The 27965-nt window shown below is 33.5% G+C and overlaps 4 protein-coding genes and 3 long non-coding RNA genes across 9 annotated transcripts; 5 read left to right on the forward strand and 2 right to left on the reverse strand.

The window, feature by feature from the left end:
* The first annotated feature begins 1912 nt into the window (after positions 1 to 1912).
* On the forward strand, positions 1913 to 3495 carry LOC105130047 (non-specific lipid transfer protein GPI-anchored 2-like). Its single transcript, XM_011032369.1, has 3 exons — positions 1913 to 2518; positions 2854 to 2910; positions 3141 to 3495. The coding sequence occupies exons 1-3, from the start codon at positions 2200 to 2202 to the stop codon at positions 3275 to 3277; spliced, it is 513 nt and encodes a 170-aa protein (XP_011030671.1). The 5' UTR covers positions 1913 to 2199; the 3' UTR covers positions 3278 to 3495.
* LOC105130046 (parafibromin-like) lies at positions 2952 to 7286 on the reverse strand. 3 transcript variants are annotated; one of them, XR_843177.1, is made up of 5 exons: positions 6140 to 7286; positions 5871 to 5953; positions 5631 to 5742; positions 3786 to 4013; positions 2952 to 3258 (listed from the first exon to the last, which is right to left on the reverse strand). XR_843177.1 is itself a non-coding variant. In XM_011032366.1 (4 exons), exons 1-3 carry the CDS (start codon positions 7179 to 7181, stop codon positions 5650 to 5652), a joined length of 1218 nt encoding a protein of 405 aa, XP_011030668.1. In that variant the 5' UTR covers positions 7182 to 7286; the 3' UTR covers positions 3613 to 4013; positions 5631 to 5649. The 3 variants fall into 3 exon arrangements, 2 of the variants coding, with proteins under 2 accessions (XP_011030668.1, XP_011030669.1); XM_011032366.1 differs by lacking the exon at positions 2952 to 3258 and having other exon boundaries at positions 3613 to 4013; XM_011032367.1 differs by lacking the exon at positions 2952 to 3258 and having other exon boundaries at positions 3613 to 4013; positions 5627 to 5742.
* On the forward strand, positions 7238 to 9686 carry LOC105130045 (uncharacterized). The gene is made up of 3 exons (XR_843176.1): positions 7238 to 7319; positions 7423 to 7428; positions 9673 to 9686. It is a non-coding gene; the product is annotated as an uncharacterized LOC105130045 (long non-coding RNA).
* Positions 9687 to 10012: 326 nt separating this feature from the next.
* LOC105130048 (uncharacterized protein YIR042C-like) lies at positions 10013 to 11194 on the reverse strand. Its single transcript, XM_011032370.1, has one exon. The coding sequence runs from the start codon at positions 10715 to 10717 to the stop codon at positions 10157 to 10159; it is 561 nt and encodes a 186-aa protein (XP_011030672.1). The 5' UTR covers positions 10718 to 11194; the 3' UTR covers positions 10013 to 10156.
* A 4302-nt stretch (positions 11195 to 15496) lies between these two features.
* Positions 15497 to 16775, forward strand: LOC105130049 (uncharacterized). The gene is made up of 3 exons (XR_843178.1): positions 15497 to 15566; positions 15730 to 16129; positions 16596 to 16775. It is a non-coding gene; the product is annotated as an uncharacterized LOC105130049 (long non-coding RNA).
* A 27-nt stretch (positions 16776 to 16802) lies between these two features.
* Positions 16803 to 18676, forward strand: LOC105130050 (uncharacterized). The gene is made up of 2 exons (XR_843179.1): positions 16803 to 17637; positions 18223 to 18676. It is a non-coding gene; the product is annotated as an uncharacterized LOC105130050 (long non-coding RNA).
* A 6142-nt stretch (positions 18677 to 24818) lies between these two features.
* Positions 24819 to 27840, forward strand: LOC105130051 (uncharacterized). The gene is made up of 3 exons (XM_011032371.1): positions 24819 to 26001; positions 26102 to 26986; positions 27341 to 27840. Exons 2-3 carry the CDS (start codon positions 26127 to 26129, stop codon positions 27468 to 27470), a joined length of 990 nt encoding a protein of 329 aa, XP_011030673.1. The 5' UTR covers positions 24819 to 26001; positions 26102 to 26126; the 3' UTR covers positions 27471 to 27840.
* The last annotated feature ends 125 nt before the right edge of the window (positions 27841 to 27965 follow it).

The following is a 27965-nucleotide window of genomic DNA, read 5'->3' on the forward strand; positions in this document are numbered from 1 at the left end:
ATGTTAGGCATTAGGGACCATCATCCATTAAAAACAGTGAGGTAATTTTTTTATTAGAGGGCAGGTTGACATGATGAGGGGAAGCCCATGGGATAAATCACTTGCCCAGGGTGTGTTGTGTGTGTCAGTTTTTTTTAACTCTAGGAGTTTTTTTAAATTGATATATCATATATTAGTGTTGATCTTTGACTGAAAATCAAATTAATTGCACATGTATTATTTTTAAACAAGGAATCTAATGTCAAAACATAAACCAGTGAGGTTGTGCAAACTTCAAGATTGGATTAGGCTCTCAATGATTGCGTATTGGACTAAAATGTATAGACTTTAATGTAGGTTTTGTTGCTTATACTGGTTATTTCTAAAAAAAAAACAAGTTTTTTATTGAAATAGAAGATTCTCTAATACTTAAGTTGTGCTGATACTTAAGTTGTGCTCTCATTGACTGTATATTGCCTAAAGTTTATGTACTTGGATGGACTCATTGACTGTGTATTGCCTAAAGTTTATGTACTTGGATGGAGGCTTTGTTTATGGTATTAACTTTCTAATATTTAAACTAATAAATGTAGGAGAATAAGATGATGTTCATAGAAGAGCACTGGAATGAAATGATGTGAAGCAATGAGTTTGAATGGCTTAAACTTACGTGGATTGGCTTGAATTACTTGAATCGGACACTTTGTTTTACCTGGCGATGAAGGTACTTGCAGACCTTTGTCACTTCAACTTTGAGGAGCATAGTACCTCGGTATGTGAAGAAGAGTTGCACCATTGATGGAGAGGTACTTTGAGGAGCATACTCCTCGGTATGAGAAGAAGAGTTGCACCATTGATGGAGAGGTTAGCATTGTCATTGGATGTTGTGCTTGCATATGCCTTTTTTTAAGAAGTTTGGTAATCTTTCAGTAGGAGAGCGGTTTATGAGACTTGAGAGCTCACGAGAGTGACTGAATTGAAAAGAAAACAAGAACTGATTTTAAAATTAGCTAACACATGTAATACATACGCTAGTATATGAACCCAATATGCAGCCATTCAGAAGGGAGAGCGTGTGGCTTAACCTACCTCAAATGGGGGGCTTTCAACTTGCTTTTAGAATCTAAGTTAAACAGATTAGTATTGGTATTTGATTAAAAACAAATTAATTGCCCAGGTATTCTTATTAAACAAAGCTTTTAATGTCAAAAAAAATCTTTTCATAATACAAAACTATATAATATATCCAATTAGTAAAATTGGGTTTTTATTTTTTTTAATTTAGATAATTAAAAAGAATCTTTTTTGTACAGATTGATCACTCAATTCATATACATTCTTTTTTTAAAAAAAAAAATCATGGCACTGTGCAGATAATAAATTAGTTGTGTTTCTAAAACCAAGTAGTTACTTGTGCGCTCCTGGGTTGTCCCAAATTCTATCCACTAAAAATAAGTAGCAATGTTTAACATTTTTTCATATAGCCAAGCGATCCACAAGAGCGCCAAACCTCACATTGTAAGAATGGTATCGAGCTATAAAAAGTCATTGGTCACAAGGGAGAAGCATAGCTGCCACCATACTTTTTCCTAGACAGGGTTTGATCCTCGTTCATTGTGAAAGAAGACAACTATCACCTTTTCTTAGGTTTGAAGGCAGACGAGTCTTAACAACAGTTGTCAGCACAAGAGAGGGCAATCAATTTCTTTGATCCTCCTCAAGAATTTCCTGCTCTCAAATCACGTCTCTTTTATTCTAAAAGTGAAAAGGTGCAGAGTCAAATTCCTGTAAAGGTGGAGTCAGAAACACGTTACGCTTTCTGCTTGGGGATGCGTCTGTAAGAACAACAAAGCCTGCTGCTTTGGACAGCTTATACATCTTAGCTGCTTGGTACCAGAAGAAACGTCAGCCAGTAGAAGCTGTTCACCCATATAGCCGACCTTCAGAACGCCACATGTAAGCCTCGCAGCAAATTTCCAGGGTCTCCGAGTATGAACAGCTTGAGGTCGAAGCTGGCCTAGTTGACTAGAAAGCCCATTGTTGGAAATTAGGAAGAGTTGGTCACCCACATAACGGATCTTCTCAGTTACCTGTTCTTGCATCAGATCCCTATAAATGCCATACCCTTTTCTCCCCGTTCCATCAAGCTAATCAAACTCAATAGTTACAAGAGATCTTCACATTCCACGAGCATTTCCAATACCTAAGTGAAGAGATTCAATGGCCCACACAGCGATGTCAATGGGTTTGGCCATGGTCCTGGTGACCATGCTTTGGGCAGGAGCCATGGCTCAATCAGATTGTACAAATGTTTTAATCAGCATGTCACCGTGCCTAAATTACATTACAGGGAACTCCTCAACTCCATCCTCACAATGCTGCACTCAGCTAGCTAGTGTTGTTCGCTCATCACCCCAGTGCTTGTGCCAGGTTCTTAATGGCGGTGGCTCATCACTAGGGATCAATGTCAACAAAACTCAGGCTATAGCCTTACCTGGTGCTTGCAATGTGCAAACTCCACCCATCAGCAGCTGCAGTGGTAAGAAACTTGGAACTTAGTTTACTTCTCTCTTTGCAACCTCAACTTTCTTTGAATTGCCAATGAGCTACAGCTCAATTGGCAATAGTGCCCCTCCTCCCCCAAGAGGTTTCTAGTTTAAAACTCCTTCGTGGCTAAAAAATTATAAAATTCCTTTGAGCTTCCCTGTCAAAACCCTGCCAAAATCTGAAATAATGGATGCTAGATCTCCCTGAACGACAGTCGGGGATGAGAATGGATTAAAATAAACGAGAAATCTCACAAAAAGGAAAATATCACTGCACATTTTCAAAATTTTCAGATCTCATGCTAACTCATAACATTGTATTGGACAGGTGCCTCTCCAGCAGGCTCACCTGCGGGAACACCAGAAGCTTCAAGCACCCCTTCAGGTACGGCATTATATGTATATAGTGCAACTGAAAGTAGAATATCTAAACAAGTCGGTGTCTCTTTACACCGAACTTTTTTTATTGCATATGATTATTCGCTACGAAAACAAAGCTTATTGTTGATCAAGTTATTCTATGCTTGTACACCAATAGATCCTCATAAAAGGATTTTCATCATGTTAGACTCTGTTTTGGTATTAACTTGCTCAAGGTGACATTCACTGGTGTAGGAACTGCATCCAAAACTGTACCATCAACACAAAAAGATGGAACATCAGGCGGAAGCTCCATGGATTTCTCAATCTCTATACTGTTCTTCCTTCTCTTTGCCGCTTCATATGGTTCAACCTTCACAGAGATTTTCTGATCAGCCAGCTCGTCAACACTTACACTATAATTTACACATTGCATATCCATGGTCATTGTTGTATGATATAATATATTACCGAGTGTCAGTTGAGGGTGCATGTATTGTTTACTTTTTTTTGCGACCTCATCGAGGTTGGTGTAGTTTTGTATTACTGAAGAGACGTTTGCTCTCTTCCCTTCCTAATAACACATATTTATGATCTATCATGTAGGACATTACACAGTTTTTTATGTTCTATGCAAACAGCACATTAAACAGAGAGTTTAAAAGTTTGTCACTTAGGAGGAGTTGAACATAAGCTGAGCTAAAAAGAACGGAAATGAATAGCATAATAACAAAAAGCGATAAATGAGTTCCTTTAAGGTGTTAATCTGGCAGTATTATATTTGCCGAAGTCAATATCCTACTAAGAAACAAACCATGTCAGTCACATTCCCAATTTAATACCACAAGTTACATCACTAAATAAAGAAAATTACAGAGGAAAAGCATCATTAGAACAGACCTTGTGTTGTAAATTCTGTCTTACAAATTATCAGATCCACTCATGCAAAAACCAAAGTCTCCAGCTCGCAGCTGCAACCAACCACTGGAAGTTAACTTGCACAACATGAAACCAACAGAAGAGCATGACATCCACATATTCAGCCATGGCATGCTTTCCATCCTTCCACGATGCCTCTGCACTTTGAATGGCTTGTAGCTGGTTACGAAATGGTTTCCATTGACACACCTATACCCATTAAAAGATGCCTCAAATTTTATACATATACAGACAGACATGCACTCCAGCACAAACAATGTTTTGAATCTCGGATCACATTAAAAATACAGATTTATAAAAATGATCGGTGGCAAACCAGTCCACCAGCATCAGTTCCAATTTTGGAATGGAGTGGGAACTGAACCACCCATATTCTTGGCAAGTTAAAATTAATATAGCAATCAGTTAAACCATTCAAAAAACCTGTCCATATTTTAACTAAACTAGAAGTCCCAGCAAAACCCTTGTATCTTAGCATAGTTAAAGATTGAAAGCATGAACTTTATCATTTCTTAAATCTATGACTATGAAGAGAAGTAAATGAGAAATAAAAAATCCTAATTCTTTTCATGGGCAATGTTAGTTTGTAACAAAGCTCTGGATGCTGAACATCAAGCACAATTATAGGCCCCAACTAAAGCAGCTCCAATTGCATTATCTACAGCCACCAATGGTTCTCTCTTTGAGCTTAGGATAGGCTGATGAATGAAGCCAACTGCAACATCAAAACTCAGTTTGAATGATTACAATGGCCAATCACCTTGCCAAAGAATGAAGCAGGATTTCCTTGTTCAAGCTGTCGCAAATTGAAGAGTGCTAGACCAAATAAAGAACATCAGTCTAACCCTTGATGGTTCAATTGCTCTTACTTGGCTAGTTAAAGAACAAGCTAATTTGATAGCTGAGCAACGGTTCTAGAACATGTTCAAAACTCACATCCAAAAACAATGTCTTTGCAAATATCCATGATAATATTCATGTGCCTATCAAACCAACTTTGGGTTTCTTCTTTTCAGTATGTTCATAGAAACCGAGGATCAAGCACGTGTAATTCAACCCCCATTATGAGTTTGAAGAAAATTGTTAACATTATCCACTCACTCGAAGCAAAGTTAATCTGCTCTGATAATCAATATGGAATCCTCAGCATTATTGATATCAATGGCTATTCATTAAAATCTTCAGGTCATGCCACAAGATGGTCAACAAGGTGAAAACTACCATACTCCACATTTACATATTGCTACAGCTTGGACATGCATTCTTGTTCATGTCACTGAGAATACAAACTTTTGCACTGGTTTATTATTCACACACAGAAACAGTAAATCAAAACCTATAAGATCAAAATCACAGAAAAAGCACAAAAAAAAACGTTGGAAATACAGAAGTTTTGCATGGATAGGCGTATTATCTGACCAGAAATCCTATATGGCATTCCTACCATAAGCTTTGGGAGATCCAGAAACAGCTTTGCTGCACAGTTCCATCTATTATGTCCATCAGATTCCAAATTAAAACCCAAATCATTTCCAGCACTGCTTACCTACTGTTTCTGTTACTCACTCCAATATTTCTACTCTCTATCCACATCCATTCATTAAAAAGTGGAAACTGATACTATGAGGATAATGATTAGCACACTAACAACATATGCTTCAAATCAATTAGTTTAACCCACTGTCCAAACATAATGCATTCAACATATGCCAGAAATATGTTAATGGATACCCTGATATAGGTTTGTCAAATTCAAAGATACGCAGATATAGATAGGATTTAAGGGGGGGATACATAGATACGAACTTCTGAAAATCTGCACACTTCAAGTGTGTGATTGCGAGCGCACAAATTCTTCTAGTCGGTCCCATACCTCCAACGCTGCAGCCCTATCCTGGTGCCTCTTGTTCTTGCTGATCTGCACATGTAACATGCCAATTTCCGATAATTGCAAATGGCAAAAGGCAGTTGAAGTGGAGGAGACAGGGTAAAAGTACTGGGTGCCACCCGACAAAGCAAGTCTAATCAAAGGGGCAAAGTGCTTACCGAGATAATCTTTACATTCCACTGCTTCACAATCTTAGCAGACTCCACACTATCATCTTCAAACCGCATGAAAAATCCAATAACTGCATAAGTTTAAGCAATTTATGTCATGCCAATTGAATCCAAATAGTATTTTAAATGAACCATGATACACTATAAGAATCACACTCTTGCAAAACCTACAGAATCAGCCAACACCAATCACCAGCTAAGTACAAATCCCAAATATAATTACCAATGCAATCCAACAAGCACAAAACTTCACTTACTTTTATTAAATATCTCAACATGATCCTTAAAGGGCCAGTCCTTGAATTGCCACTCCTTCCCCAGCACAAAAACTGCCACAACCCTATCCCAGTCATCACCCTTGAGTGCAGATGGCTTATCCCGCACCTCATAGGCCGTCATCACTCTATTCCTATCAGTGCTAAACTTCTTCTGCACTGTAACACATTCCGGTTTCGGCCCTTTCATCTGCTTAGCCTTCACATCCGTCGGTATGAAAATCCCATCTTCCAAAAATTCCTTCACGTTATAAATCGTAATCAAAGTCTGAAACGCACTTGGCACCAAAATTATGGGCACCCCTTCCCCAATTTTCCCTCCTTTCAAATGCATTTTGGGCTTGGCAGCTGAATCATAGCCCAACTCATCACCACCATACCCAATTCCTCTCTCATCAGCTCCCATCAACCTACTCTTCGCCACTAACCCATCTTTCCTCTGTTGACTCTCAAATTTATGCCTCTCCTCTTCACGGCGCGTGGAAGCAACCAAAACCCCATAAAAATCCCTATTCTTACACTCCAACAACGACTCCCTATCCTTCAACGGCCTCTCGTTGGCGTAAATCAAAGACACGTGATTTTCAACTCCCTCATTCCCATTGTTCAACTTATCAGCGGCGGCGGAATCATCGATGCGAGAATCAAGAAGCATGGGATCATCGGGGCGGTAATTAAGATTAGGGTTTTGAGATTCTTGAGGGAGAGGGAAAACTATGGAGTCGGTAGAAGAGAGTTTTCCGGAGAGGTATTCTTTGACGGGTTTCCAGTCGATGTAAGTGACAGGGGGGATGCCGAGAGCGAGGGCGTCTTGGAGGTAATTGGTGAACTTGATTTTGGTGTTTTGGATGCAGTAAACTAGGGTTTCTAGCGTGTAGAGATTGCCTTGTTTGGAACGGTAAGCGGTTTTAGTTGAGCAAGGGAAGGTGTATTCGTTGCCGAAGCGGAATTCGCCGTTGACGCGGATGATTTTGTCTAGGTCACCCCGGATGGTGAAGTCTCGGAGTGCTGAGAGTGGATCCATTGGTGAGCTGGGAGGATTTTCGGTGTTTAGAAAGAAAGAGTGAGATTTTCTTCTACTTTCACAGTGAACTTCTCCAGGATGAGGGGTTTGTGAGTATTGCGTACGAACTGTACACGGGTAAAACGGTGAGTGGGGACGGTGGAAGGTTGTTAAATTTCTTTATGGTGATTTACCAATAAATTCGCTTTCTCTGAGGTAAACAAGCAATAATTTCTAATGTAGAGGAGTCCATCTTCTTTAGCAAGGGGTCGAAACAGGACCCATTTTCAAGCTAATTAGAATTTGTCTAGGACTGTGATAGCAATTCCAGTCTAGACAAAGTTTTATAGCAATGAGTTTGATATATTAATGATCATATTTTAAAGTATATTTTTATTTAGAAATATATTAAAATAATATTTTTTTATTTTTAAAATCTATACATTAAAACAATATAAAAATATTAATTAATTAATTTTAAATAAAATAAATAAATTTTAATAAAATATAGTTTAAACCATGATCTCAAACAATCTTTTAATACTTAACGAAAAGATTACATGTAATATCAAATGACTCTAACATGCTAGCTTTACATGTTTTTATCGTTAGTTATCATTTTTTAATTATTGATGTTCGCGATTGTAAATTAAACTCCAGTTATTATAAAGTATAGCTAGAAAAGTATTTTGATTTCTTACCTTATTTAAAATACAATATTGTAATAATAACAATTACTTGTATTAAATATAAGAAAAGTAATCCTTGTTACTTGTAGAATAAGACTTGGTTAAAGAAGTGTTGAATTTTATTTGATATAGTAGTTATGGTTTATATAAATTACATGTGTTAACAAAATAAAATTAAAAATAATAAAAATAATGAATCAAGATTATGGCCTGTTTGGTTTGTTTTCACAGTTGGAAAAATATTTTTAAAAAAAATTAATTTTTTAAAAATTTATAGATTTTTTTGATGTACTCAATTGAAAAATAAATTTAAAAAATATTATTTTAATATATTTAAAAATAATAATAATTTCAAAAATAACAACTTTCGATATTAAATAGATTCTAAACGATAAATTTACCGGTCTTGATACCCATTTAAGTGAAACCAAATCAAGTTTCCACTTGTATAAACTTTATTTATCAATGTTTGTATTTTTCAATGTTTTTTTTTTTAAGTTAATGCACCGTCACTGAACTCAGGGGAATGGGCTCGGTACCCATCACTCATGGGCTTAAAAAATTTGTCTAGACACATTTTTATATACTAATAGGCTCAAGACATGCGCATGAACCTAATACTTCGAGCTTTATTTTTTTAGAACCCCACATCACTCTCTTTAGATTATTTTTACCGAATTGATGCATTTTGTATCTTACTTTCTCTACACTCCTAGTTATATAAAAAAATATTTCATGGCCAACCAGTTCTTTATTGTATTAATATTAATATTGTTAGAGTAAAATTACTTTCTAGCTTTTTCACTTAAATAAAAAAGCAAAATTTATTAGCTATAGATATTATATAAATTATTCAAGTAAAGAGTTTATAATCTTTATATATTTTTTATATATGTTTTTAAACCTTACCTTTGTAAAATTCCACTGCTTTCTATATATAAAAATATTTATTTAAATATCTAAAAAAATTGCATTTATTAAAGAAAATATTTTCGTACCAAATTTTTATCTACTTTTATTTTTTATATCAAGTTACCATTTACCTTCACTAATAAAATAAATTATATTATAAAAATTACATAATTTAATATATTATTGAACCATATAAACCTTATTAGCAAGCATCTTGATATAAAAAAAAAATAAAGTATAAGTAAGTCAATGAATCTTCGATAGAGCGAGGGTGCACATAAAATAACTAATAAGTGCATAAAAATTAGATGCAAATTACATGGAATCTTTAAAATTAAAAGGAGGTAACCCTTTCTCATACCATTTATATTTGAAGCAATGATAAAGTTAAGTTTATCACTTAATTAATAATAGAATTATATGTTTGAGACTAAATTGAGATTTTCTCTTAAATTTTAGTTCTTCTTGGTGTAATCATCACTGCAACGCACAGGACATCAGTCCATCACCACCAATGCCACTGTTCTCCGGCTCGCACTTAAGTCTAATTTCATATGGTTTTTTAGTTCTCCCATGAAAGATATATCGTCTCGAACAAGTACGGTAAAACAAAATCCCAAACAATTGATTTAACAATAATTATTCCCAGTCAAAGAAACATCTGTTAGAGACCAAATTCAATCAAACTGATGGGGAAAATTGAGCAAGAGAATTCCCACTAAAAAAAAGAGAGATTCAACCAAGGCCAAGTGCTCTTTATATATTTGTTTTTTTTCTCCTTTTCTTTGTGAATAGCCAGATGGTCATCTGTGCCCGCTAGCATTTGATTGTGGTGAGTGGTTCTGTACAGTGAGTAACAGCGGGTCTGATTTGCAGTGGATAGAACAAGCAAGAAAATGCTTGTGAGAAAGTGGAGGACTGGTAATGGAGAAAATGCTGGCGAGAAAGTGGAGGACTGGTAAAGGAGCGGCTATACATCATACCTGCATTCAAGAAGTGGCAGCGGCTGGGTATTGGGACGGTGTCCTTCAGCTGTTCTTTGTTTATAGAGAAGAAGCTAGTTTGAGAGAGAGACCGGCGAAAAGGAAACAAGGAGGAGAAGGAGATTTATTCCGTGGATTGAGGAGAAGGAGATTTATTCCGTGGATTTAGACTGTCTTTGTTGTGGAACTCTACTCTATGACTATCCAGTACAGGGATCGAATTCGAGAAGACCTTGTCAAAGGCATGGTGAAAAAAAAAAAAAACCCAAAGACAAAAGATGCACATAATTAAACATCTCTATAATATATTAATTTCCAAGCAATCTTTCTCTCTCTGATGGAATTATTTTTCACTCACAATTAACATTCCACACACTATCATGAAACCAGTACACAATAATTCACAAAACAATCAAATTTGAGGATCAGTAGAGAGAAGACTAAACATCACCATGTCTCGAGATTTTCCCTTCAGTATACAATACCTTCTCAGGACACCTTCCCTCTCGAATCCAGCCTTCTCTAGCACCCTCTGGGAGCCTACATTTTGTACATCTACTAAAGCTTCTAATCTTTCCAGATGTGGCCACTCGATAAATATAGTTTTAGCCACCAACTTCACTGCCTTTGTTGCAAACCCTTTACCCCAATATTGAGAAGCCAGAACATAGCCAAGTTCGCCTCTACAGAAATCGTTGTCTGAATTTTTGGTCACTGAAACGGCACCAATAGGCCGGTTGTTAAGGCATACTGCCTTAAACCATGGATGGGGCAGAACAGAATTTTTTATGTAATTCAAGGCATCTTCTTTGTTAGTGTAAGGTTCCCAAGTGCAAAAACGAGCAACCTCCGCATCAGTGGCCCAAACCATGAAATCATCTATATCGGAGAGATCCAATGGCCGTAGTGAGATATCAGAGAATTCATCGCCACCCTCTTTTAACAAGTCTGGTGTGCAAGAATTTTGCTCCATCTGTACTCCCCACTTGTATGAACACTTTGAGGAAAGAAGCTTCAGACTCTGGGTAATTCAAGCTAGCAGGAGTTGATATGTTTAAAATGAAAAGAGTATCAAGAAGACGCAGCAGCTCGATAATTTTACACAGAACAAAATGCTAGTTCTTGAATGATATATATGCGTGCTTGCGTGTTGACCACAAGAAATTACCCGGAATTAAAGCACGAAACAAAACAAAATTGGGGTCCAAGTCGTTTACAGGGTCAATTTTGCTTTAGCTGGAGGGCGGAACAAGGAGTGCATACTTAATTGGATAAAAATAATATTTGTGGCTTCTCAAGTGGTAAGCTCGTGGCCACCTTGTTTGACCTTTGTTTCTTTGTCCTGGCGAAGTTCCCAATTCGGAGCAAAGTTGCTTAACGTCCAAGTAGTCGGATGCCATTGATAGAAGAGTTTCCCAGCAACAGCCCTTGAAAAAACTAGAAAACTTAGAAATTTGAAAGAGATGAAAGCAAATTTGAGCTTTCGTTGACCTACTAACCTGTTTTCATAATAGGTTTAGCTCGCACAGTCATAGTCTATCTTGTTTAAAGATTAACCAACCAAAGTACACAACTTGAAATCAAAATAATCCTATAAAAAATTAAAAGAAAAGCTTTGTTTTTTATTTATTTCAAATTATTTTTTAATTTTTTTATACCATTATAAAACATAGTATCAAATAAATGGTTCTCCAGCAGAGTACTCGTGTTCGATGGTTTAGCTAAGCCCAAAGGCATTCTTGACTCTTCAACACCTTTTACCCTCTTTTTTTCTCCCGGTCCGAACTCCCTTTTTCGAACTCTTCAGCCAAATAAAGCAGAAGCTGTCGAGCAGTATCCAAGCCTCTGGTTTAACGGGGGGGAACTAGAGCATACAAAAGGCTATCGATCAGGATGAATTTGTTTTCTCCAACCAAGCTTTCGGTTTTTGTCCTGGTTCTATTGGTAATTAGAAAAATGGTAAAAAAACCGATTTTAACTAATCATTTTTTTTAAGTATTTTTTTATATTATAACCTGTTTTTTAAAATATTTTTTTATCAGAAAAAACATTAAATCAATATTCTTTAAATATTTTTAAAACGTGTTAATGAGCTGTTGTAAAAAAGTTAAAAAAAATATATAAAAAACAATATTTTAATAAATTTTCAATTAAAAATTATTTTTAAAAATCACTTAGTCTAAGCACTGTACATAGCTGGTATATAAATTTTTATTAGGCTAGGACATTTTCTTTTAAATGTCCGTAAATACGAAGGGAAGAGATAACTCCGTATGTGGATGAATATCTATCATGATAAGACTAATGAATAGATTTGTAGGAGGATTTTGAATTGAATTTAGGACATCTGGAATGTTCTGAGAAGGATAGGCTTGAATCATGGTCTGTTAGCACATTTCTTTTAGAGTTTTTTTTTTTAATTAAGATATTTAATAAATTTATATATATCATGATTAATTTTTAAACTCACTTAATATTTTATAAATCTAACAAACAAGTAAAACATCATAAAAATAATAAATATGTATATAAAAATTTAAATTTGAGTGCTAGAAAAAGAAACAAGTCTTTCTCATGATTGCTGGGCCACAATCTCATATATATTTTTTAAAAGTTTGTTTGAAGGTGTAGTTGTAATTTTTTTTGGTATTTTTTATTTTAAAATATATTAAAATAATATTTTTTATTTTTTAAAATTTATTTTTAATATTAACATATTAAAAAATTTGAAAATATAAAATATTAATTTAAAATAAAAATATTAATTTTTACAAAAATATTTTTAAAATATAAAAATAAAACGAATCTAATATTGCTCGGAAAAGCTCAATCTTGATTTTTTATAATCCATGACATGTGATTTTTCTAATTCCATTGTTACAGAGTATACCGCTTACCATCTTATCATTAGCCATTGTTTTACCACCTGTCACTTTATAAGGGAACATCGAAATTTTCTTGCTAAACTGTGGTTATGGATAGGAAATCGTTTTTTTTTTTTTAATAATTCAGGGTATTCGGGCCAGCTTATATCCACCATGACTAATTCTTGGACCTACTGAATATTTTACAAGCTCAATAGGCAAGTAAGTCATCATAGAGGTGATGGGCTGATACACAGAGAGGATCGAACTTGGAACAGTCACAAAACAAGCCTTACAGTTGACTATTGAATTAGACCCTCAAGTATATAGAAACTTATTCTTATATTAAAGGGTTAATGTCGCGTTCTTAAACGGTGTTATGGAAACATTCTATCCACATCAAATCTCTTAACATACATATTATAAAATCAAATTTGAGTGCTAGAGAAAGGAACAAGTCTTTCTCATGATTGCTAGGCCACAATCTCATATATATTTTTTTAAAGTTTGTTTGAAGGTGTAGTTGTAATTTTTTAGTATTTTTTATTTAAAAATATATTAAAATAATATTTTTTATTTTTTAAAATTTATTTTTAATATTAACATATTAAAAAATTTGAAAATATAAAATATTAATTTAAAATAAAAATATTAATTTTTACAAAAATATTTTTAAAATATAAAAATAAAACGAATCTAATATTGCTCGGAAAAGCTCAATCTTGATTTTTTGTAATCCATGACATGTGATTTTTCTAATTCCATTGTTACAGAGTATACCGCTTACCATCTTATCATTAGCCATTGTTTTACCACCTGTCACTTTATAAGGGAACATCGAAATTTTCTTGCTAAACTGTGGTTATGGATAGGAAATCGTTTTTTTTTTTAATAATTCAGGATATTCGGGTCAGCTTATATGCACCATAACTAATTGTTAGACCTACTGAATATTTTACAAGTCCAATAAGCAAGTAAATCATCGTGAAGGTGACAGGCTGATACACAGAAAGAATCGAACTCGGAACAGTCACAAAACAAGCCTTATAGTTGACTATTAAATTAGACCCTCAAGTGCATGGAAACTTGTTCTTATATTAAAGGGTTAATGTTACGTTCTTAAATGGTGTTATGAAAACATTCTATCCACGTCAAATCTCTTAACATACATATTATAAAATACATATTATAAAATAAATTGTATGAAAACTTTGTAGCATTTCTTAATCTTTCAATATATAATATTCTTAAAAAATTTCAAACTTAATTAAAATATTATAATAATAAAGTGTTCAAAACATCAAAAAAAAAATCACAAAAAAAACCTCGCAAAAACAAACAAGATATACCAACAAACAAAGTAACATAAACTCTCAACTAAATATCAACTCATTAGCAGAAATAACCTAAAATAATAATAAAATAAAAAGATGAGTTCGACCAACTCAATAAAAAATAATATTTAATATACATATTAGATATTAATAACTTATAAGTCATATATATCCTTATATAAATATACATACTAAATATATTAATATAAGTTAAATCACATCTTAAAGCGATCACTGTGGAAAGATCAATCTCCACAAGCTACTACCTCTTTCCCCACCTGGGCATACAAAATATTATATACATATAGATTAGCTATGCTCTGTTAGAACGAAGTTATTGACAAGTTCTTTATCAAAACATAATAGATATTTATATAATTATTAAAGTAATCAAATAGAATTTAATTAAATAAAATATGAGTGTGAAATCAATAATAAATGAATATTCAGATAATAAAACAATATAAAAAATATTTATGAATTAATCATTTGTACTCGTTATATAATAACCACACATATATTATTTATACTATATATACATTAAAGATTATTCCACTCACTCGAAAAACAAAAATAAAAGACAAATAAATGTAGAACTGAAAACTATTAAAGATCACTGAGAGAAACGTTGGCATAACCTATAACGGATATGAAAAACACTGAAAAATTACTTGAAACAAGTACATAAAAGATTAAACTCTAAGTTTAGAAACCAAAATGCAATCATAAACTCAAACCGATTCACTCGATTGATCATTAACATAACCCAAACTTATCAAACCTAACAAACCTAATTGACATTCACTGCCAAATCAACCGATCGACTAAGATATCAAATCAATCAACCACTATCACAAGCCAATTGGTCAACCAGCTTAGACTAATCTATTGATCGATAATACAAGCCAATCAATTAGTTGATTCTCTAATTGACATTCACTGTTAGATCAACCGGTCGACTAAGATATCAAATTAGTCAACCATTATCACAAGCTAACTGGTCAACCAGTTTAGACTAGTCTATCGATTGATAATACAAGCCAATCAATTAGTTGATTCAAATTAATCGATCAATTAAAATTTTCAAGACACCTACATGCTAATCTTCAAATATGTAGATTCCACAAATAATATTAGATTCTTCAAAAAACATATAATTCAAGTCATATAATCAACTTGTTTAGGATTAATCAACATCCTAAAATATCAATTAAAATTATTAAATCATTTTATCATGAAATCAATATAAAAACCCTAAATACTTCTTTAATCTTTTCACAATCAATGTCACAATTAAAAAAAAAAATAGTAGAGGGAAATGCTAAATTGTTCCCTTAACCTTTCTTGAAGTAAAAATTAAAATCAAAACTAAAATATTTGGTATATGTGGAAGGAAGTCACAGCAAGGAGGAATAAAAAGAAGGGGGGGATGCAAATTATCTTGCAATTTTTTTTAAAAAAATACTGTCGAGTTTGGGCTGAATTTCAAGCTTGGACATGTTGGGCTAAAATAAGTTTCACACATGCATATCTTCTTGTTCAACTTCCATTGTAGTTTCAGTTGCAGCTTCCAAATTCATAATATTATTTATGGCTGGACAACACATGAGTTTTGTTGATTCCAGTAAGCATATATATGTTTCCAAAACGATTAATCACAACGATACAAATCAAATTGGAGATTATTATTATTATTTTTCCATGCACTTACTTCTCAATATCATATCTACTGATATTTATTACCGACAACACTAAAACGTGTGGCTTTTTTATTGTTTGGTGCACAGGTACACACTCAGATTCACTGTCGACTTTAATAGTGTGCTTACAGTTTTGCCCTTTTACCTGTCTGAAATCTCCCTCTGATTTAGGGGCGCTGTGAAACTTGAAAGAGGATCGGAGGGAAAAGAGAGAGGAAAGGCATCAGCTATTTTGGTCCCTTTTGCCATACTAGAGGCAAGCAATACAGGGAGGGAAGCAGCGGGCACCTGGATTAAAGCAATCTTGATCCAGGAATTTGATTTCTTCTTGAAAGAAGAAAAAAGGAACGATCTAGAGCCAGAAACCAGTCACGTCCTCCTATAAAATCAGCCCTCGATGAAACCCCAACAACACCCAGCTAGAACCAAGTCCTCCTCTGCTAAGGGCTAACCCGATACCCTCCAATTCGGGTCAAGGTCTGCTGAGGTAGAATCTCTAAGGTTTTCTGAGAAATCCTCTTTTTTAGGTTTTTAACCATTCTTGCTTGATTAATTGTTGGTCAGCAGAGACTGGGTTTGTTTTGATGATTATCTGTGTTTAATTTGTTCTTTTACATTCTTGAACTACATTCAGGAAAGAGATTTTTGGTTTGATTACAAGAAAACAATGTGTAGAGAAGGTGATAAGTTCCATGCAGTCTTTTTCTAATTTCTTTTTTTATTAATGCTGTTAAAAATGCTAAGGTGTTTAGTCAATATTGTTGTTGTTTTGCGTGTTTGGAGAGGAAGAGAAGGGGATGCTAGAAAAGCTACAGAAAGGATGAGTTCATTATTGTGTTTATTATTTATTTTCTAGGTTTTGTTCTCTTATTCAGACTGTTTTTGTTTGTTTTAGAAATTGTAAAGTTGCTGCAGATTAATTTTTTCAATTTCTATTTCTATTTTGATTTCAGGTTGTTGTCATCTAATTTTGCCTAATCCAAATGCTAAGAAAAAGAAATCAGTAAGCTCATTGTTTGAGTTTGGTTAGGCATTTTCAGGTTGTTCAAGTTTGCTGCAGGTTACAGAACATATTCCATGGAAATGCTATCACCTTTGGATTAGGCAAAAAATATAGGATTGACCATTAAGAAAAAAGGTGAAGTTTATCCTTTTTTAAAAATATGTTATTCTGCCTTTTCTCTTTGGTTATGAAAAATAATCTATGCCATTTTTCATGTATATGAAATGTACAGGTTTATGCTTTTTTACATCTCCCTATTATATGTTTTTTACCACTATTAGGAAAAAAAGGAAAAAGTTGAAAAGTTTAAACTTTGTGTTGATTGTTGTTTTGTTATCTGGTTTGGTTGGATTTCATGGACGATGATAGCAAGCTCAACCATTGAAATGCTTGCAATGTGTACAAAGAAAAAAAAGTGATAATTATGCAGTGAAAGTAATTAAGATATTAATGAATGGAGATTAAAATAGAAATGCAATCATGTCAAATTAAAAAGAAGTGCAATCGATTGTTTGAGCTTTTTAGATGAGTTTTCTTGGTCTCTCTCCTTTTTTTTTCAGTTTCATTTTTTTTTTCTTCTGTCTCTGGTTTTTGTTTTCAGCAAGTTTTTTATTTTTTATTTTATTCTTGGTATTTCTTTTTCTTAGCCTTCTAACAGAAAAAAGATTGTTTCTTTCCAGCAAGATAGTAATGATTCTTTCTATCAAGTTCTTGATGGTTGTTCTTTGTTTTTCTTTTTGCGTCAAATAAACTTTTCTCCTCCAGTCATTCGATTAAAGACCTGCGCAGCTCATTGCCTTTTCGGTTTATTCATTTATTTTAATTTGCCACTTGAAGATGTCTTTATGCCCTTTTGTGTTTGTTCTCTTCATTACTCTTTTTTGGCTAGTCGCAGCAGCTCCTAGTCTACAACAATTTCTCCCTGTAATGCGAGATCATCTTCAAATTTTTTTCTTAAGAGGATATGTGCGTCAACGCCATCCCCAGCAAACGTACCTACCTTTTTCGCTCCTATGTATGTTTTTCTGTCAAGTAATTCCTGCGAAGAGAAAAAAAAGTTGGCCAGCTTTGAAGTTCCACATCATCATTTCTCATTACGAGGAAAAACCATGCTATGCTTTTGATAGCCTAAGATCGGCTCTCGGATTTTTTTTTCACCTGACATTTTTTTTTAAATCAGCTTTGTCAACATTGGCACAATGATCTACCATTTTGCAAATGCAAGACTACCATGACTAGACACAAAAATTTCATAACTTAAACATGCTCATTTACAAGTATCTTTTTAGCATACAACTCCTCTACCAGACCTGCCTTCATCTTGTATTGCTTTTTATGTGTTCATCATATAAAACCATGAAGGTTTTTCTGTCCATCAGTATAACGTTTTTCTTTCACTCTATCTTCATCGAATGCTGGAAAAGTTTCAGCCAGCCAAAAAAGCTTCTCTTCAGTCAAATACCTTAACTGTTTCAGCCATGTTTTTTATGCCCGCATGTTGATCAACTGTGTTTTTTTTTTTTTTTCCAATTTGCCTGCACATGATTGATGTTCGATGCTTTTTTGGCTTCCCTCAGCTGCCTATCCTCACTGCACAGCTGACACCTAGGCTATGGTTGCTTACGACCACTGTGTGATTTTATTCCTTGAGATCTCTTGATGTTGTTAGGTTTCGTTGATCGAATGAACTTCATTATGATTCTTTTTGATTGGCTGTTTTAGACATGCATCACTCACCCTGTTTAAATAATGCCGAGTTATTCCTTGAGATCTCTTGATGCTGTTAGGTTTTGCTTAATGTCTACTCAATGAAGGAGGAAATTTATTTGATGGTATAAGACTTTCTTCTGACAAAGACTGTACCTTCTGCAAGACATTGTTAGACGAAGAGCTATAGTTATATATGCCAAAAATAAGAGAGAGAGAGAGATGGCTAGTGAAGAGACTCTGTGCTGCAGGCAAAGTTCTGTTTATAACAGGATGGTTCATATTTTTAATTTAGAATACTTGATATGAGATTGTGTTTATTGTTGTTAGCATATTCGAAGCACGTAAGTTCTAGCTTCACATCCTATATCTCGGATATTAGAATAAAACTATCAAATTTGAGCATGAGAGCTACTTTTACAACCTACTGTCTACTCAAGGAAGGAGACCCAAGTTATACAAAACTATAGGAATTCTATAGACAAACACACTATTTTTGCTAGATATTTTCAAATAAAGACTTGCTGCTATTTTCCCTCGGTGTGGTGGGAAAAGTTCTGGCCAAAGCCATATGGTTCCATTTTGGGACAAACATACATCTACTACAAATTTGAATTTGAGTTGTACATTTGCTTGGATCCTCATATTGCAGCATGTAATTTGATCACTTTGGATATTCATCATTAGGTGTTTTTTCTTTTTGTAATTTTTATTGACGGGGTTCTCGCATTCTGCTGAGAAGCTTGTCAGACAATGCTTTTTTTTCAAGATGATATTTTTACAAGGTGTCCTTGAAATCAATCTATTCATTATTGCCAAAAAAGAGAGATTAAAATGTTGATCATGCAGATTATGATTGTTACGTTGGCTACCTTCCAACGTTTTTATATATATATATATATATAATGAATATCTACCATGATAGATAAAAAGTGTTAAAGTTTCGCCACTAATTTTATAGTTTGCCACGTGGTGGGAGCCAGTCTGATACAAGGTTTTGAGTATTTTATTAAAAAAAGATTTCACCGATAAGAGAATTCGTTGTTTTTTTGTTGAATACTGTGCAAACTTACGCTTAAAACGAAGGGGGGGGAAAAACTGAACTGGCCAGCTAGCTGAAACAGCCAAAAAAAGAAAGAAAAAGTTTAACCAACGATAAAGCAAGAAAGCAACATTTTTTATATTTTGGTTATTTTTTAAAGTATTTTTTGTTTTTTATTTAAAAGTAGATTAAAATGATATTTTTTTTAATTTTTTTAAAATATTTTTAACATTAAAACAATGGGAAATTACTTTGAAAAAAAATTTAATTTTTATAAATGTTTTATAAATATAAAAATAAATATGCTTAAAATATATAAAAAGCCAATAACAAAATTAAACATTGTTTTGCTAGCAATCAACTTTGACCTTTTAAAATGGTTCTACCACCGTTCGCCTTCATTCGCTCTGTCCGAGTCCCTCATGACTTCATTGACAGCTCAAAACATTAGAAGCGGTTTAGTTTACTTATCGAAGTATATATATATATATATATATATATATATATATTTTTAATTTTAATTTTTTTCTATTATCTTGTTAATGTTTTAAAAAAAACAACGAATAGGGTTTGTTTAGTTAACAACGAATAGGGTTTGTTTATCTAAATGTCTATTTTTTTTCTATTTATTTCTCCATTTTATTTTTGCTCTTCACACGAAAGATTCCCCCTTTTCATATTTCCTTCAGGCAACTTTTGTTTTCAATTTGAATTACAATTCATTTAAATAAATTAATTAAGAATTTATTTTGAATATTATTTTATCAAATACAATCATTTTTTTTACTTTGTTCCAGAGTTAGATCATAGTAATTTTTTTTTATAACATTAACAAGTGTTCTTTTTTTACAGCCCTTCCTAATGTTTTATAGTTTTTTTAAGATTTTATTTATTTGCTTTCATGCCTATGTTGAATTGTAATGGTAAACAAAAAAATCCAAAATAAAAATAAATGAAGCATATTAATAAAATGAAAAATTTTTAATCAGAGAGATGTCAATTTATCCTTATTTTAAATCGTCATTTTCCCCCCCTTATTGCTCTTGATTTTTGTTAAACAAAGAACATAGAAAAGAAATTGATAAGAAAATGAGAGATTATATTAGCAAAATATTTTGTTTCAATAGAATTTAACTTATTATTATTATTAAAAAAATAAATTATTTTCATACAATTAAAAAAATCCTAGTATTTTGAGTCTGTGTCTATTTCTTAATTTTTTATTTTATTTTTAGTTAACATTAATAATTTTTTAATATTTATTAACACATATTATTTTTTATTTTTTAAAATTAAAATATAAATATTAAATTTTCAATTAAAATTAATTTTTTTGGTATTAAAAAACATATTAATAACACATTATATATATTTTTTTAAAAAAACTGATTTGCCTGAAGCTGCTAACTGATTTTTACTGCTTGAAGTCGAGAAATTGATGTTGCCCCAGTCAACAACACCTGTACAAACCATCAAATCAATTACCATTAGCATAAAATGAATTATCAATTGCCTTTTTGTATTTGTTTTTTATGTTTTCTTTCTACACTTTGTTTACGCTTTTTTTGTTTTTTTAATGATGAAATAGCATATTGTACCCAAAAATATAAAGCATGATTTTAAATATTTTAGCTAAATCTAATAACTTTGGTATGGTGGGGTTAATAATTATTTTTATTTTAGATATAAAAAATATAAATTTAATAACTTCGGATCTAATGGCAGAGCCATACTTTATTTCCCTGCATCTTGTTTTTTAGGTTTGTTATCATATTAAAATAATAAAAAATATTAACTTTTTAAAAATATTTTTGAAATGTAAAAACAAAACATGTTTTAATAAAAAAATTTAACCTAATTTAAAATAATAATAAAATATTATAATCTAATTTTTATACAGTATTAAAAAATAATATTAATTTATTTTCTCTTAACAGTATAATAAATTTATATTCGTAATACATGTACAATATTTTTTTCAAATATTTTAAAGTGTATTACAAAGATCACACAAATATGATTCAAGTGGGAAAAAACGACACTTGCTAGTGTCACCATGTTCCAAATGACTCTTGTTTTTGGACATTTGCGAGCTATCTTTTTGATACAGAAGGCATCGTATGGCCTTATAATATAAAAAATATAAAGTATTCTTTTAAATTTAATAATAGATTTAATAACCTCGAATATAATGGTAGAGCCAGACTCTATTGCCCTAGATCTTGTTTTTTGGATTTGTTATCACATTAAAATAATAAAAAATATTTAAAATATAAAAACAAAACATGCTTTAATAAAACAATTTAATTCAATTTAAAATAATTAAAAAAATATTATCATCTGATTTTTATATAGTATAAAAAAATTATATTAATTTATTTTCTCTTAACAGTATAATAAATTTATATTCGTAATACATGTACAATATTTTTTTCAAATATTTTAAAGTGTATTACAAAGATCACACAAATATGATTCAAGTGGGAAAAAACGACACTTGCTAGTGTCACCATGTTCCAAATGACTCTTGTTTTTGGACATTTGCGAGCTATCTTTTTGATACAGAAGGCATCGTATGGCCTTATCACCTTTTCTTTATGACTTCTTTTATGCCCTAACTTCTTTGTCAATGGCTCTTCCTCTGACTTTTTATTTGACATTTTTTTCAATGAAAATTTTTATTAGTATTTATTCTAATAGTTTATTTGTGATTATTTTACCAGGATCATAAATAAAAAATATTTATTAATAATTTATAACATGTCAATAAATTTATCATTAATAAATTTACCAATAGTTTTATAAATAAAATAAATGTATTTGTTTTATTTTATTGATAATTTTCTTGATATAACTTAACATATTATGGATAAGAGAATTATATAAAATTTTATTCATAAAATTACATGTTACTAACAAAATATTATCAATAATCACATAAATTTAACAATAAAATTTTTTATCGATAAATATCAATCCAATATACCAACTGAAAAATCTCCCTGGCATTGGCATTTTCATTCATGTTGGTCAATTTTCTAATAGTGTCTTATCAACAGCAGCAGCAAAACAACAGTACCCTCGTCCGCTCTGTGTTTTTTCATCCAATATATTTGTTCTTGTAGGTCTTGCAATCATGCTTCACTCTTTCAAAATTTTGGATTAAAAGAGGCCCTCCAATCATATGAGACATCGAAAACATCGAGTTCAAGAGCTCATCACCAGACCTCCTCGAACACAAATCTTACTGACGCCTTTTTTGAAATAACAATGAACTGTTCATCTTATAAGCCAGACTCTCTCCAGTTGCAAAACAAACTTCAATATATTGCCAAAACCGAATAATCACAACTCTATTTTCAAAAACTTTGTGCTGCCACATGATTTATACATATATCCTAATTAACAACATGAATTCTATACTAACACAGAATCATGCATGAATTACAGAAAGAACAATACATTAGTTGGCTCATCTTTGACAACGTACAGATCGCGGCAATTTTCTTCCACAGCAAAGATCTGTACCTTTTTTTTCTTTTGCTTTTGCTTGTCTGTATTAGGTACATAAATTTTGTAAAATTCCGTGCTGAGGACAGAGTATGAGTATCCCTCTTGGTAAGAACGTGGCTTTTCGAATCTCAAGATTTCTCCAACGTTAATTGATTCTTTAATATTCACGTCACCAATCTTCCACATACAGACAGAGTCATGCACGCCGAAAACTCAATTTCAAGAGCTTCTTCGTTCCCATCAGTTTTCCATCCTACTCAGCATCCTCAAGCATGACATACAATAGTCTCATCTTTAATTCATTTACACGGATGTTTCTTCGCAGAATGAATAGGTGAATGAATTGTATACGTAACCTTTCTTAAAATCTGCCCTCGAATTTTATATTATATATAGATAAGATGAAATCTCCGTTAAAATAGAAGAAGACGAACAAGATAGAATCTCCAGCCTCCAGGCTTCTCTCTTTCTAGTAAAAGACAGGGATCCGCTCGAGCCTGGTAACCGTGATCATGTCCATCATTGACAGTGTAGACCCATCATTTCCAGTCGGGCGTCCCCAGATTCCTTCTTTCGGCTTAACTTCCAAGATCGGCCCTTGCTTTACAAGAACATTCATGCATTTTCAAAGGGTGTTTGAGTCATCTAAAGTTGACACCATTATTAACTCGCTTGCCAAAACAAATGCTCTAGCATGAGACGATGACACGACCTATTACTGTAGCAGAATAGAACTAGTGTGGGCCTACCTTTGTTTGTGGGGTCGGATGTCGTCAGAAGTCTATGCCTTTTGAAGTGGGATCCAGTTAAAAAATCTTGATGATTACCGTGGTGACGTGCACGTTTGAAAATGTAATAGAGACTGTATTTTAAAATATTTTTTATTTTAAAATAATATTTTTTAAATTAGTTATTAATATTAATATGTTAAAATAATAAAAAATAAATTATTTTAAAATAATTTAAATTCTGAGAAAAAAGCTTACAGTGGCAAACATGCTCTAAACAGACTTGGATATTTTACCTGCTTTTAGGCTCCGCTTCTACCATGTCCTAGCCGAGCCGAGTGTTTCTTTTTTAAAAATAATTAATAATTTACATTTTCAAGCAGTAGGATATTTCACAGAACACGTTGAAGAGTCGAATTGAGATGATGGGATTCAGAGCATATTATCATGTTTTTGTGCTAATATATTTCTTTTACGTAGATTCAGTACATCGCAGTTGATTGGCATATATATGTGAATAAATTGATCACATCAATACCAACTTGAAAATCTTCTACTAGACACCACGAGTCCAAATTACAAGATAAATAAATGGAAATGGATGTAAATTTGGAGTTAGAATTATTCACATCTTGTAACCTGCATCCAAAAAGCAAGAGATTTTCATTAAAAGAAAGATTAACCTCTTACACGTGTATATAGATCGCTGTATCTCCTATGTATGAGAGTTCCATGTTAAATCCATAATGATTTTACAGCATGTCTGTGCATAGGCTTCACAGGAGGAGATGTGTGAGAATGCATGCTCATCGCAATGAGAAAAGAAAATGCTTGAAGATAAAACCATCAACCCTGAATGATCAGAACAAATTAACCCTTCTCTAGTTTCGAAGAGTTTTAATTTCTCGACCAGTTACACTTTTATTGACGCCCACCAACTATATGCATCGCCGAATTCGTCCTTGATCTTGTAAGGCAATGATGCATAATGCAGGACACTTTCGGTACTCGAGTTGATGAGATGAAGAACTAATCTAGTACACGTACGAAACAGAAAAGAGATGGCCATAGCTTAACCCACTGAGGTTATGTCTTTATTTTAGGCCTTCAAGTTTCTGTATGGTATTTTCATAATCACAATCTGTGAGGTTACTAAGGTAAAGAGCAAAGGAGAGGATGTTTCTACAGTGATTTGAACACTTTCGTGAAAATATCCTCATTTAATTCTTGATACTGAATTATACAAAACCATTTCACGAAAAAGCCCATATCGAAACCTCAATTAAAGTCACTGCTGACCAATCAAGAGTCGAGAGAGGGACAGAGAGAGCACTTCGTGGCAATTCAAAAACCGACGTGATTGTCATTTGTAAGGCAAGGGAGTGGTTTTATCAAAACCACTGATTTCCATGCATAACTTCCTTTAAGATCCACACAACAACCACCCCTCAATCCCACGAGCTCTCTTTCCTTATTTTGACCGTCCTCTTTGCTATTTCATGGCCGATGTCTCAGGTCCTGATGATGTAAAGAGTGGAATAGTGGGTTTAAAGTGTTAAAAAAGTAATGCACAAAGACAGCCCACTGAAAGGAAAAGAGAGTAACAGTTCGATTGCTATCATTCACCGCTCTGTATTTTCCAGTCACTAGTCCCTTTTTTTTTCTTATTCATGTATGAGTAATAGTTTGTGTTTGTTTTTTTTTAAGGGTTTGTGCTAGTGGGTCTTGTCTGTTTCTAAGGCTTTGAATTTGATATATTTTTTTTTATTGACAAAACCTGTTGAAATAAACTATTGAAGGCACAAAATAAAGGAAGATAGAAGAGATAGAAGAGAGGGAGCCAGGAGCCAAGAGAGAGGAGAGAAAGAAAGCGAAGTGAGAGGAGAACAAAAGTACAAAACCTTCTTTTGTCATTGGTGGTGCCTGAGGCATGCACGTCTGGCCTGTTGATCATAACTCTCGGGGGCCTCTTTGCATGTCTGTTCTATGATCTCAGGGATTCCTGCTGATGAATTGAGGTTTAAAGAGCGGGAAATTCTGGGAAAAAGTGATTCTCTTTCTTTCTTCCTCGTTTGTTTTGTTTTTTGGTTTTTCAGTTGGTGCTTCGAAATGGAAGCGATCACAGTGCTATAGTGGAAGCAGAGGGGTTCATGGATCCTATTATTGACTCTGTTCTTTCTTGGTTTACTGAATATGACGGTTTTAACTGTACTGGCACCAGTCTTTTGCCTATCTTTCCCTAGCATAAACCTTCAAGGAAGCAACGTATCCAAGAAATTCTTTCATATTTCTGAGCTCGAAGCTGGTCTTGATCTTAGCCCCTGGAATCCATGGATACTACTGGGTGAAATCCCAAATCCTTCCAGGTAAATCTCCTGTCATTTTTTTTTTGTTGGTTAACAAAGCCTTCATTTTTTAGTTAAATTTGGTAGCTCGTTCATTAATTTTTTATGTATTCGTACTCAGTGTGGGAATATAGTATTTGATTGAGATGATAAAAAAGAGATCAAGAACTGCAACAAGCAAGCAAGCTCTAATGTCACAGCATAGCTTAATCCCATCTCCAACAGACAAGTTCAGAAAACCGATTTCATTTCCGAAATTGCTCACTGGCTTCACCTTCAAGAATTTCTCAGAAACAGCAGAGGCAATTGTGAGCCCAACTTCAATTCTTGATAGCAAGCCCTTCTCGGGCCTCAAAAACCCCTTCTGGCATGACGCTTGCCCCAGTCCTAAAACCGCGGAACCTGATACCAGGCGCCACTGGGACAAACTAGACTCCAAAGGCATTGGTCTTGGCATTGTTGATGCTCTTGACGATGAAGAAACTGACTCCAATTTGTCAAAAGCAGAAAGCAGAATGGTTCTGTTTGGTTCCCAATTAAAGATCCAAATCCCTCCTTTGCCTCCACCATTTCTTTCACCAACGGATCAATCTCCCAAACTTAACGGTGATTTTGGTATCAAAACGAGAAACTCTCAATTCGGTTCTTTCTCCTCTGGGTTGTCCCCTTCTCCAGTGAAGAAATCATTATGCGGATCGGCTAATTCGGGCATGGACACTCCTAATTCTCCCCGGGTCTTCACTGGGTGTCTTTCTGCTAGTGAAATGGAGCTCTCTGAGGATTATACTTGTGTAATCACTCACGGGCCTGTTCCCAAAACTACTCATATTTTTGACAATTGCATTGTTGAGAGCTGTTGTGGTGCTGTTGGCTTCTCTGCTTCTTCAAGGAAAGACAACAATAGATTTTTGGGTGACGGGTTAACATATCGATCTGATAGTTTCTTAAGCTTCTGCTCTTCTTGCAAGAAGAACCTTGAGCAGGGAAAAGACAACTACATTTACGGGTTAGTTCATGTTTCCTTTTTTGAGATGTTTCTGCTTTCTTTCAACATGATTTATGTGAAGGCTATGCATGCTTGTTAACTTATACATTAGACATGGAGATTCAGCTCATACATAGTAATATATTTTTTTTCAAATTCAACAAGCATTCAATCGATCAACCTGCGTATTCTTTTCTTGGAATCTCAGACTATTTCGAAATAATTTTGAACTGATGAGTGTTCAAATATCTCTGATATTGGACTGACTTGCTATGATTTATTTTGTAGTGCTTAGATTGTTTTATTTCTAGTTTCATCTCCGATTACTTACCGATAAAATTAAAGCTTTCCTCGAATGATTTAATTCTTTTTCAGAGGGGGAAGGGCATTCTGCAGCAATGAATGCCGGAACCAGGCGATGATGTTAGAGGAGGGAATAGATGAATTGGCTCCAGATAATGCTTGTGAACTTGTTCCTGATGCCAGTTTTCATAATTTTGAGTAGTCTTCCTTGCCTGAAAGCTGGACCAACCTAAGAAATAAACCAACCAGGCAACTACTCTCTCATCATAAGGGTAACTTTGTAGGACTATTACCAAATTCTTGCTTCAACTCAAGACAGGTGTAATTGATAAAAGCGTAAGCAAAGATAGTAGGTAATTCAATGCAATGCTTGAATCTGTTTTCATGTTTTCTCCCTTGTTTTATCACTTCGTTACTCTGTCCTTGTAGAAAATAGACAGGGACCCGGAAGCCAAAATATGATCTGTAAATTTGATTTTATTGAAGTGATGATTTTGGTGCTTGATGTTGGGTTTGGCCGCAGGGTTTGGTTTCGAGTTGGTGTGATGATGATGATGTGTGACTAAAGCTTACTTTATCTTTTCTTTATATTATATAGCTAGAAGCTATCATAGAATAGTTAATTAAGCACATAGGTCCAATAATCTCAACTGTAGTGAATCCTTTTCTTTTCTTCGGGACGCCCTCTCTCATCTTC

The sequence above is a fragment of the Populus euphratica genome, unplaced genomic scaffold (assembly GCF_000495115.2).
Source record: "Populus euphratica unplaced genomic scaffold, PopEup_1.0 scaffold17.1, whole genome shotgun sequence".
NCBI classification, from domain to species: Eukaryota; Viridiplantae; Streptophyta; class Magnoliopsida; order Malpighiales; family Salicaceae; genus Populus; species Populus euphratica.